The following is a 12,364-nucleotide window of genomic DNA, read 5'->3' as shown; positions in this document are numbered from 1 at the left end:
GCTGGATGTCCCTGGGAGAGTCACACCATGGTGGGCTCTCCTCCTTGGGGTGATGTGCCCCCTGCTTATCCTGCATCCTGGTTCTGCAGGAGCTGCCGATAGCCCTTCTCCAAGTACTTCAGCCCTGGGAGTCATCCTCACCCCTTGGTGGATGGGTAGAGGCTTGAGCTCCCTGTTGCAGCAATTCTGTCTTGGAAGAAGGCAGGAGAACTTGAAGCTCCCCGAATGTGTTGCTGTAGGAAAGTTGGCTGTGTCTGTGTGCAGGGATGTGCTGCTTTCCTTGATGGCTTTTTTGGTAGCAGGCTTTTTCTTGGAAGGATCCACAGACTTCCCCTTAGCTCGCTCGGTTGGCTCTGCCAACTGGACTGCAGGAGCGAGGAGAAGTATTTCAGGCTCTGCTGTTGGTACACGTTGTACCATGAATACTTGCAGAGGAATGTCCTGGCAAGGTGACAAGGATTAGGGTTTTTTCATTCCCTCTCTTCTATATATATATTTTGGTCCACAAAAGAAGTGAGGGAAAACTGGGTTGAGTGTTATATGGCAGGTGCCAGTGGGGTGAGGGCTCTGAGGCATCAAGGAACTGCATTTTCCTGACTTCTCATCCGTGTTAGGGTTTTCGAGCGAGGAATGCTGGGGTGGATAATGGTTTCTGTGGCAGAAAACACAGCTGGAAATCAGCGCGGTGCCTGTTAACACAGTGTATTCCACCTTTATCCGGAGTAAGATGAGTCACTGTTTTCATAGGAGACTGTTTCCCACTCTGGGAGACCGTGCTCCTTTCCCAGAGCCTCTCTGCTTAGTTTGCCTGGTGCTGATCCCAAGTATGACATCCAGGATACGTTAAGCAGCTGCTGTGTTCCTGCAGCCATCCACGATAGTTGTGTGCAGCATAGCATGAGAGCAGGGCTAATGACTGTGCTCACTGAATGTGATGAATCCTGCTGGCTGGGGCGGCGTTCCCGGCCGCTGGAATCACGTGCGGCTCTCGGCCTGGGCTGGGCCAAATGGCACCAACTGCTCCTGAGTTAACAGCATGGCTGCTCTGGTTTATTTATGGTCTGTAATTAAGTTTCCATGGTTAAAGGTGACCCTTTCCTCGGGAGCGAGCAGTGGTGCAGTGAGATCCTGCAGCCAGGAGCCTGTGGGTCTGTGCACACTCAGAGGGGCCTGGGAGATGGGGGTTTTATCCCTACCCATAAATGAACATGGGAATACAGTGCCTGGAAGGGGCAGCTGCTGGGGTGTAGACACTTGGTGACAAGCCTTGTCTTGCAAGAGGCCTCTGGACTACGGCATGTCCATGGGTGGCATGGAGGGTGACCAGGGTGCCATAGAGATGCATGAAGACATTAGGTTTTGTGGAGTGGGTCAGTGTGGTGAGGGCTTTGCCTTGGCTGGAATGAAGCAACTTTCCCATATGATCTCCAGACAGATTTATTATGGGGGAGGAAAGGTGATCACAGAATGGTTTGGGTTGGAACTAACCCCCTGCCATGGGCAGGGACACCTACCACAACACATTGGTACCCAGGGCTCTGTCCAGCCTGGCCTTGAACACTGCCAGGGATGGAGCATTCACAACTTCCCTGGGCAACCCATTCCAGTGCCTCAGCACCCTCACAGTAAAGAACTTCTTCTTTAAATCTAACCTGAACTTCCCCTGTTTAAGTTTAAACCCATCACCCCTTGTCCTGTCACTGCAGTCCTTGATGAAGAGTGATGCAGCATATACAGCAGGTATGTCTCTGAAGGCATTAGCTCAGGGAGGGCTTCCAGGACTCCCAGGAGGACTTTCCTATGGGGTTCCAAGTTTTGGATGCCTGTAGAGAGCATGTGGGGGAGCTTGTGGAGAGACACAAATACTCCTCCTCCTCCTCTTGAGTGAGGCAGTGCCGTGTGTGGCAGTGTTAGAGCTTCTGCTGGTCCTGCCCATGAATAATTCAGGCTCCGTGTATGGGGATCTTCCATATGCAGGTTTCAAATAAAGCATCTGCTCTCTTCTAAATTGCAGTTGGCTGTGAAGCAGTTGGCTGAGGGGGTTGCATGGGGTGGCTCAGGCACAGAGACCTGCCCTCATGTGGGGATGCACGACCAGAGCATCACCAGGAGGCACGAGGGACTGACTGCTCACAGGCATTGCAAGGACCTGGAAGTCCTTGGTGAGCTGAGCATCCTGCTTGAGCCTGTCCCACACCTTTGGCTTGGGAAGACTCAATCCTGCTGCTGGCAGCCGTGTCTGAGGGTGTGGGAGCTGCACCTTCCCCACCCAGACAGGGTGTTCTTCCCATGGATTCCTGTTAAGTCAGGATGTCTTTTCTCCCTCTCCACCTGTATGACAGAGGGAATATATCAGCTGGCCCTGTAGGTGTTTTTCTGGCTGTCTGGTGGCAGTTCCTCTCTTGAACAGGTCTCAATTTGCCCAGTCTCCCACTGCTGGCTATCATTAACTGAAGGGGTTGCTGAAACCTCTGACAGATCTTAGCGTTAGCTATAAATAACTCACTTCAACACCAGTGGTTTTCTATATTACTTGCTCTCCAGAGCATTGTATCATCTGTCTGTACCTGTGGGGGCTGGAGACTTACAAAAACCTTGGTTTTGGAGACAATTTCCTACCAACCCATCACATCCAGAGGTAATACACAGCTGCAGCAAGGTGATTGTCTTGGTTCTGGTGCCAGACACAGACAGAGCCAGTTTTCCAGCCTGGTTATGCTGTTTGGCTCCAGGATGTAGGAAACAATATTTGTGGATGGGAGGAAAACTTAAGCGTGCCCTTGCTGGGAAGTTGATGGGGCAGACTCAGGGTTGCTGCTGCTGCTTTGTGCCCTTGGTGCAGGAGACAGTGACTGCTCCTGCTGCTGCCTTCTGCTGCTCAGCTGATGGGCAGGTTGGAAGAGCAAGCCAGGGCTGTGCTGCTCTGAAGAGGTGTATTAATGGGGTGGGAATGTCCTCTTTGGCTTCTCAGTGTTTGTGTTTGCCTGTTTCCTGGTGGTTCAGCAAAGTGAAGATGATAAAGGTAAGATGCATTTAGATCTCATCAGGGCTGCTCTTACAAGCCCCAGGGGCAGCTTAGGGTGTCTGATTTGCTCCTCTCTCCCAGCAGAGATGCTCCTCTGTATGTATCTATCAACCCCTTTCTCCAGCCCATCTCATACTCTGCTGGTTCTGGTGGTGTTATAGATGTTTTCCTGTATTCCATTGCCTGCTGGAGTGAGCTGCAGGTGCCCCACACTTGGGATTACATCTGCTCATACCTTCCTCACACACCGCATGAGTCTGCTGAGGAAGCTGCCCCAGTGAATGCGTAACACAACTGGTAGGGTGCGATGAGTGTCTCAGATTAGTAATAACCCAGAGGTCTAATCTTGGCTTATCTTGGTCTTCTGGACTGGGACCTGCCCAAAGCAGAGCTGTATGTGGATGGACGGAGGTCAAGGCAAGCCCTGGGCACCCAGCCTGGTGCGTCAGCAGCGTTCATGCTGCTTTTAAGTAGCTCAGTGTTTGTGGCCAGGGACTGGAGGTGAAGACCAACCCGCCCCACTTCATAATTAACTCTGCTATTTGGGTGATTTCACTTAATCATGCCTAACTCCCATGCAATTAAACCACTCTTTCCCTTCCGCAAAGCAGGAACCTCTGGGATAAACCAGCCAGGTGGGAGCTGTGTGGCAAGCGGAGCAAGAGCCTAGGCTCGGTGTAGCGGGAGGTTCTTCAGGCAGAGCAACGTCACCACTATATAGAAGTCTGTTGTAGAGAGCTCGCTGCAGGTGTGGATGTAAAGGAGTGAAAGGTGTGAAGGCTTCAAGCACTTGTATGTGCAGCCAGGACAGGCTGAGCGGGTTGTGTCAGGCAAAGCCATCTCGGGAGCGGCTGGAAATTCCAGTGGATAAAGTTAATAGCTGTTCCAATGGATGTGGAAATGGAAATAGAATAGCACCCTATAACACTGCAGCTGCTTTCCCTGCCACGGCCCCTGCCTTGCTGTAAGTAAGTGCCTTTGTAAACCCGAGTGTTGCTCCTCTCTTAGAAATACATGGGCACAGCAGTTGTGTCGGGTTCCTGACAACTGCAGGGATTTCAGAGCCATGCAGTGTCCATGAGCAGCTTCTTGGTAACACGGCCTTGAAACAAAGGGGGAGAAGAAGTGAAAGTAAATCCATGTGAGTTTTAATTGCCTGGGCCCAGCAGAGCCTTGGCTGTTGGGATATTTTAGCACCTGCCCCACTCAACAGTTGCTCATTGTTCCTGGGTTTACAGCAGAGCCTGGAATGCTGCATGCAGCTGCGGGCAGGGCTTGGGACAAGGCAGTGGGAAACTTGAGAGGTGCCAGGAGGTATTTCTGGCCTTGCTGGGAAAAGATGGGGATCATTCAGTGTGAAAGCACATGCAGGTGAAGCGGGCTGTGCATCGATGCTGTTTGCTGTGCATCGATGCTGTTTGCTGTGCATCGATGCTGTTTGCTGTGCATCGATGCTGTTTGCTGTGCGAGCTCATAGCTTGGAGTTGGAGTGGCAAAAAGGCAGTGCCGGAGCCTTCCTGCTCTCCCATCCCCTTTAGTGGGGAGGAGGAAGAGGCTGAGCCAGATTCTGTTTCTGTGTGTCAGCAGCAAGGCTGCTGCCCTGAATCCCAGCGCCGGCCACATGTGCCAAACCCACAGCAGCAGAGTGTGGCAAGCACGTGCTCTGTGCCTGCTGCTGATGTTTCAATAAGGCCTTTTTACCCTCCTGTGGTTTATCTTGGTTCCCGGAGCAGGGATGGGGTGGCCTCACTGCAGAGGGCTTTGCTCGAGGTGGCCTGCACCAGGTTCCATCTCTGGATGTGGTTCAGCGCAGTTACAGCCGCAGGGAGGACTTGCTGGCTTCAGAGGGATCTGGGTCCTTCCCTTTGTCATCCCCTCTGGGATATTTAATGAGGCAAAAATCAGCATCAGCAGTTGCAGTTGTGGGTGGGGACCAAGCCATGCACAAGACCCCATCTCCCATCCTTGCTCCTGCAAAATGTGTTCCCCTTCTTCCTCCCCTTCAAGCAGCTTCTAATGCTGTTTGGTTTGTCAGTGTTTGGTAACTGGGGAGGATCCTTCCCCATGCACCTCAGGAGAACATTCACAATCTTGCTCAAGAGGAGGAAAAAAGCCCCTTTTTGTTGTTCACAAGCTTTGAATGTGCTGTGCTTCATCTTGGTTTCATGTTTTCAAGAGACACTTCTGCCTCAAGTGTTAAAAACACACCCCTGGAGCTGCTGCAGCGAAGCTGATCCTTGGGCCTAGTAAAAGGTTTAATGTATTTTTGTAGGATGCTTTTACAATTCCCACAGGAGAATCCTGCTGGAAAAATAGAGCTGAAAAAGGAGTTTTACATTTGTTTAAAAAGAAGGAAAAACCAACTCCAGTTTCCAGCTGCATCACACTTCCCAGGTGAAAGGTACTTGAGCCCGACATGACCTGTCAGTGCAGTTGCTATCAGTGGATAACGTGCCTCTGCAGCTTGCCAGGTCTGTGTCAGGGATGTGTGACTACATGTGCCTGTTTTCTTTCCTCCTCCATCCTGGAAAAATAAATCCCTACTGTCTAGCCATGGAGGAGGGTGCATTTTTTCCCCAGCATATAATCTTTGCTATTCCTATAGGAGATGCTAAATATAAACAGTGGTGCAGGTACCATTGGCTCCCTTTAGCCAAACGTGGCAGGAGGGAGTTCTGCCTGGCCACAGGGGGATATATGGGTCAGATTTGAGGATTTTGTGAGCTTTTGGCCTTATTCTGGCCAGCCCAACTCACATGGCATGACAGGGCAGGCTTAGACCTGCAGCCCTGGTGTAGGGACAGGAGGTGCACTGCAGCCAAGCTATGGAGCTGTGCATCCTGGATCCAGGGCCGTCTGCCTCCCCTTGAGCCCTCTGCCTCCCTGAGTGCCTTGCAGTCACAGAACAAAGGTACTTTGCTTTCTAAAGGCTCCTTCCTCTCTCTTTGTCCCCAGATCTCAGGACTTGCACCTGAGGACAGAGGCTCATTCCTATCTCTCTGACCTGACCAAGCCGTCAGACTTGGAGTTCATTGAAACCAAGAGGCCACGTCTGGACCTGCTGCAGGACCCCCTGGTGCGGCACTCGCCCCTCCTGAGCCAGAGCCAGCAGGGAGGCACAGAGGACCTCTCAAAGGTAAGGGCTTTGGGGTCTGTGACTTGGGATCCCCTTGGCCTGTAGAGAGCAACCTGTGAGGCTCTGAGCTGCTGCTGAAATCAGGGTTGATGGTGGTTCCTGATGCATCAAGCAGTGCTTGGTGGTGTTGGATGGTAGTCACTGAGATGGGGTGAGTACTGTGGGGAAAAGAAGCCTGTCAGCTTTCCCCATAACTGTCATAGCCATGGGCTTGCATTTACTGGGCTATTATTAGATGCACCAGAACAATTCTGAAGCTCCTGTAGGCTGAAGTGGGGATGGTCACGTCTGGCTTCTCTGGATACCATGCCCTGATTTGATTTTTACTTGACCTTTCTCATTCATCACAGCTCCTTATTTAATATTTGTGTTTGAAGGGTTTGAATCGGTTGCTGGTGGTTCTTTAATACAATCTTCCCCAGGAAAGCCTCCCTTGTCTCATTTAGCAAAGCAAATTGTTCGCTTGCAATTGTCCCCTCTGCACATGTAATGAATGTTGCAAAAATAAATCCCTTGCTTGTGTGCCTGTTTGGTTTTACTTTAATGCTCTGTTGGGGTAAATTGTGTTTGATTTTTACCTGGAGCTTGGACATGTTCCTGGTTGGCAGGAAAATCTTGCTGGGTAAACACGCTGGGAGCAGCTGGTTTGTGCTGCTAAGGAGAGCTCCAGTGCTGTGAGGGTTAATGCAGCTGCAGGCTGGGCTTGAGATGTCTGAGCCCTCAGTGGAATGAAGAGGAAGCTGCATCCTTACCCAGGGTGATGGGGATGATTTGTTGTATTGCTGTGGGAGCAGATTGAAATAACATGTGGGCAAGAAAGCTCTTGCTCGGGAGCACAGTGAGGATATTTGGACATATTTTTACCTGTACAGAACTGTGGGCCCTATGTGAGATCCTTCTGAGCTGTCTGGAGTGAGAAGGAGTTTTAGCTTTGGGGTAGTTCAGATGCCAAAGGAGGCCTGGAGGAGAGGGCTGCAGGAACAGCCGGTTGGGAATGGTGAGCTGATGCTGCAAGGGATGGAGCAGTTCATGTTAGAGCTCCAAGACCATGAGAAACACACCAAACACGTCAGCTTGCTCTCCTTCAGCTCTTGATGGTGTGTTGCCTTGGAAAAGATGCCTCTGAGGTGCTGTGGCCCTTCTGTGTCCCATCTTTGCTGCTCCCTCTGAAATGCATCTTAATGAGGTGATGCTGTGATTAGCCAGGAACACGCTCTCTGTGCCACCAGGATGTGTTGTGATGGCTCAGAACCACAGACTGTACCTGGGGGATGCTGGGTTGGGTGCCTGATGGGGAAAATAAACTGTTGGCCATGAAACCAAAACTATCCCTCCCAAGGAAGTGAGGAAACCAGGACAGCTTTTCTGCCTGCACATTACTCCCATCAGCAGTTCTGTTCTGCCTCGCAGCAGAAAACCACGTATTGTCTCAGCTATTTGTTTCTAATAGGCAAAACTGCTCTTGAGGCATTAGCTGGTCAGTTTAGGGGCTGCATTTGCTTCTTGATCTGTGACACCTTTCCAAGGCTTACATGCGTTTTATGGCGCTTGAAGCATTTGTTAATGTAAGGGAGGGAGAGGGAGAGGTGTGAGATACAATTCAGTGAGACAAGATTGTGCTTTTAGTGGAGCCATTTGTGATTTCAGAGTCTGGAAGGAAGGGAAGTGTGGTGTCTCTGGCTGGGGGAGCCTAAATGGAGCTGGGTTTAGTTGCTCCGAACTAGCAGGGGCTGTTTCCAGAGTGGGTTTGATGGAGCTCACTCCAAGACTGGGATGATCTTGGTGCTGTTCAAGTGGCTGGGAGCAGAAGGCAAGTCTGGGGTGTAAGAGAGCCATTCTGAAGGTGTATCTGCCTTTCCAACTTGGGAAATTGGATTAATAGCAGTCTTATGGCTTTATTCCTGAGCACTCATCATCAGACTGATTTATAAACTGCTTGTGGATGTTAAGGTTGTGGTAAAGCTTCTGCATTGCCCTGAGCCCCAGTGTGCTCAAGGAGCTGTTCTGGGTGTGCTGGTCCAGAGGAAACACAGAGAGCTGAAACTTGTCTTTGGCAGCAGGCTCTGGACACTTGCATATCTGGGCTATTTATACATGTAAAACTGCTCCTTGCATCCATGCTAAGCCAGCAACCATTTGGTTTGGCCCTGGGCTCTGATGGTGTAAATCACCATGTAAGAACAGCTGATAACGACCTTCCTGTGCTGAGCTCCAGGACTGCCACAGCTCCTCTGCCTGATGTGACCTCCTCAAACACCATGTCACGATGCAGCCCATCCTGGCATCTAGTTCCCACTCTGTGGAGAGCAACCCACACTCCTCTTTAAGCAGCACTGTGTTTTCCTGCTTGTTCACTGTGTCCTTGGTTCCTGGTGTTGTTCTGCAAGCTGGAGGTGAGTGCAGAGCCAGAGGTGTGCATAGACCAGAGTGGTGGCACATACACAGTGGCAGACATGTGTCCTGGAGCAGTGGCACAGACACAGCAGCAGGACATGTGTCCTAGTGACCAGAGCTGAGAGAGGAATTTGCTGTTCCATCTGTGCTGCTGACTCAGTGCCTGGCAAAGTCATTCAATGCCTTATCTAGGGCAGCTTTGTATGCACTGGGTGAGATGCACCATGTGAGCCCAGGATTACTAAACACTCTGGTGGTTGTTTAGGCAGAGGATCCGAGGAGCTGTTCACTTACCCCTTACCCCATTCCATATCGTTGCAGTCACTGCGTGGGGAGGAACTGAATTAGCTCATCCGAGTAACAGCTCTAGCACTGCTTGTCATGGGGGTTTTGAAGGTTGAGCTGAGTTTTGCACAGTAAAGAGCTCCACAAAACCCTCACATAGAAAGGGCAGGATTTGGTTATCCGCTCTGGATGCCACTGGCACTGTCCCAAGGATGTAACTGATGCAGCAGCAGTGATTGTTGTTCTCAGTCACTGGATACCTGTCGGTCTCTGCTGGTTTCAGAGCAGTGATGGAGCTGAAGTGCAGAATCTGGTCTGTAGTGGGGTGTGAGTTTAGCATGTCCCTGGTAACTACCAGTTACGTTGGATTTACCCACCTGCAGCCCAGGGAAGGGAAGTCAGCACCGTTCCTGCCCATTTCCAAGGCCTTTGTTTTGGGCCATACATGATCTGTGCTCTGAACACAGATGAAGCAGTTGATGTGGCAAATGCTGGTAACAGGTTCCTGAGTGTTTTCCCCAGGAAGCAGCAGATCTTCTGGTTATCTGTTATTCCCCTGCCTTTCCCAAACACAGGGTGAGCTGGGCCCTTTTTCCCTGTTCGAGATCACTGCAGCCTCATTCCAAGGGAGGCTTAGTTTGCAACGAGAAGGCAATGTCTCCTATTAGATCAGTGCATTATAGCTGGAGAAAACAGACGTGCTTTTGGGCAGCAAGCCTTTCAAAAGCAGCAGCTTTACAGCTAAATCTCAGTTGGTCTAGCAAAAGCTATTACCTTTCCTTTCAAACCTCACGTTGCTCGTATCCTCAAATACTGGTGTTTCTTTCCTAGCTGGGGAGCAGAATGTTGTTTTCCTTGCCTGTTTTCCCCACTTCAGCATCTTTTTCCCTGCCGAAGGGTTTGCTGTCCCATTGCTGCAGGACATGGTCGAGGAGGACCCAGGTGAGCTCAGTCTGCTGGGGGAGGAATCAAACCTCCCCGTGTGCTCTGTGGGCTGACAGTGCCTCAGAGAAGGTGCTCCCTTGAGCTGCCTGAGGATAACCAGGCAGGGCTAAAGCAGGGCTGCGTTTTCAATCAGTGCAAGCCTGGATGTAAGGATTGCTGGAATCGCTGCCGTGATGCGGGTGTGCTCTTGGCAGGGATGCAGGAGCTGTTCCCAGGACCCTCGGTGGCTCCTGCTTTCTTTCTGATCAAGTCACAGACCTGCGTCACATAACAGCAGACAGGAGCAAACCAGACGGCTCCAGAGCAGGCCAGGAATGGATCTGTGTGATCCCTGTCTCCGTGCATCCGTGTGTGGTTGGTGCTGCCTGCAATCCTGCCCCATAGGGATGGGAAGCGTGGCGTGTCTGGCATAGCTCATCCTGCCTCTCTCCTTCCATCTCTTCTTATTCCCATTATGCTTCCACTGTTGTTCTTCCCATTTCTGAGAGCGCTTTTCCACCACGTATGTGGTTTGCTGCTCCTTCCTATAGGATGTGAGTCAGTGATCTGCATTTAGTCCCTTCGCAAGGGCTGGCTGGCTGCACTTGCGTGGAGCCTATTGCTCCAGCAGGAATATGCTCACAGGAACCATGTAATCCCCATGTGTACAGGGCTGGGTGGAGGCTTAGGAAACCTGAACCTTGCTGCCATCTGCCCTGGCAGGCCCCTGGTCTCCGGGTGAGTCTCTTCCCCTCTCTGTATCTCAGGTTTCCCCATCTGCACAAGGGACAATGCCACTTCCCTCCTTTGTAAAATAATTAACAGCTATTGATGGAAAAAAGCTATTAAGGAGCCATGTGTTGTTAGGGCTTTACATTGTTGAAGGGTTTTAATTTCTTCCCTTTCTGCATGAGTGTTTTTGTCGTGCTACAGCCTGAAAAAATGGAGTAAGAAAAGGGAAGAGGGAGTCATGGAAAAGACAGCACTGAGGCCAGGAAATATGTAAGGCAAAGCAGAAATTAGGGCAAAGGCTATTTTGCTTTGATGCACATTAATGTAGCTTTAAAAGCAGTTAATTGAAAAAGAAGGAATTAACACATTTAAAATGCCTCTTTAATGCTGCATTGCAGCCAGCAGTGTGCATGCCAGGTTTCACACCGGCTGCCCGTTCCAGAGCCCAGTTTACAATGAACTGGAAGACAGGCTGTGGGATGGAGCCTGAGAACATCCTGCCATGGCCATGGGCTGGCAGAGCACCCGGGATGACCAGAAGGCCTCTTGGGAGCCCTGTTTCCTCCTCTGTGGCCAGTGCCTTGGCATTGCCATTCCCTGGAAGCTGCTCCATCCGTGTGCTGGTGGAGAGGTGCGGGAGGATGGGGACTCTGGTACGGGGAGGGATGCTCGGAGGGGCAGTGCCACAGCTCCCAGCGCATGTAGATCATGCATGTAGTGCATGGTAAGTCACCAGTTGCGTTCCTGCTCCATGGCTTTGTTATGGGAACATTGATCTGTTGCTGGGATTAACCTCTCAGAGTTTCCAGTGGGTTGGTCTTGCAGTTATTAATGAAACTGGCTGGAACTTGTGTTGACCTTGGCTGAGGCCCCAGTTGGCTTGGAGGTAACTGGCAAAAGCATCGTCTCTAATTGAGTAATCCAGCACTGGGGGAAGGGAGCAGAGGGGGTGGGAACGCAGCAGTGCTTTGAACTGGGATGTGTAGGAGCGGAGCGCTCCGGAGGCAGTGAGCAGGGAAAAGCCAGGCAGCATCTTGGTTCCTGCACCCCAGGCTGCCTCCTGTAGGGTTCCAGTGGGATTTATTGCCATGGAACAATAGTGCAGAGGGACTGGAGAGCGGGATGAAGCTGGGAGCATCGCTGTCCCTGCGCACGTGTCCTCCCTCAGCCCCTCAGTCTGTGGCATGGATCACTCTGGGCTCTCCCTTCCCCACCAGACCTTGGTTTGCACTTTGGAAAACAAGCTCTGGGCTCATTGCTGAGGCTTTTGATGGCAAGCAGGGCCCCAGGGACAGCACAGAGCTCCCTTGGCCATGCCTCTGCCATGGGAGAGTGGTCACATCTGGATGGGAGGGATGGCTGCTAGAAAGCCCCCTGGGATGCTCAGGAGGAGGGATCCTGCCGTAGCACTGATGGAGAGGGGACACACTGATAGTGCCAACGCACTGCCACTCGCTCCAGTTATCCAAATCCCAGGTGAGATGTGGAGTTCTGTGCCACTGCAAAGCTCCATGAGCCCTGTGGAAGGTGAAATGCCTCAAACATCTTGCCACAGGAGTAATTCTTGCCCCAAGGCCTGCAGGGTGTTAATACAAAGCCTGAATGCGTTGCATGGCTTCCCAACCGCTTCTATGGACGTGGCTCTAACCTCAGGTCTGAGCAATGAAATGAAACATTTTAGTGGGTACAAACATACCTACATCCTTCCTGCTTTTGTCCTTCCCTTCAGAGGGCAACACTTACTAATCCCCTTGGCTGGGAAGCAGGCTGGGCTTTCCCGTGGTCTCAGTGCTGATGGTGCGGTTGGGCACCCATCAGGAGTGGGTGTGTGGGGTTGCAGAGTTCAGGGGCTGTGGGATGGTCCTGCT

General features: G+C 51.4%; 1 protein-coding gene across 9 annotated transcripts in view; it reads left to right on the top strand.

Annotated features, from left to right (window-relative positions):
• The window catches only part of NCOR2 (nuclear receptor corepressor 2), a 218,771-nt gene that overhangs the window by 77,001 nt on the left and 129,406 nt on the right, over positions 1–12,364 (top strand). For all 9 annotated transcript variants that reach the window (XM_034068507.1, XM_034068506.1, XM_034068502.1 and 6 more), the window contains exon 4: positions 5,981–6,161. In XM_034068507.1, coding sequence (XP_033924398.1) covers positions 5,981–6,161 — 181 coding nt within the window. The remainder of the gene's footprint in view (positions 1–5,980; positions 6,162–12,364) is intronic.

This window comes from Melopsittacus undulatus, chromosome 12, assembly GCF_012275295.1.
Source record: "Melopsittacus undulatus isolate bMelUnd1 chromosome 12, bMelUnd1.mat.Z, whole genome shotgun sequence".
Classification (NCBI taxonomy): Eukaryota; Metazoa; Chordata; class Aves; order Psittaciformes; family Psittaculidae; genus Melopsittacus; species Melopsittacus undulatus.
Note: the sequence above shows the minus strand (reverse complement) of the source record. Positions and strands in the feature narration are given on the sequence as shown.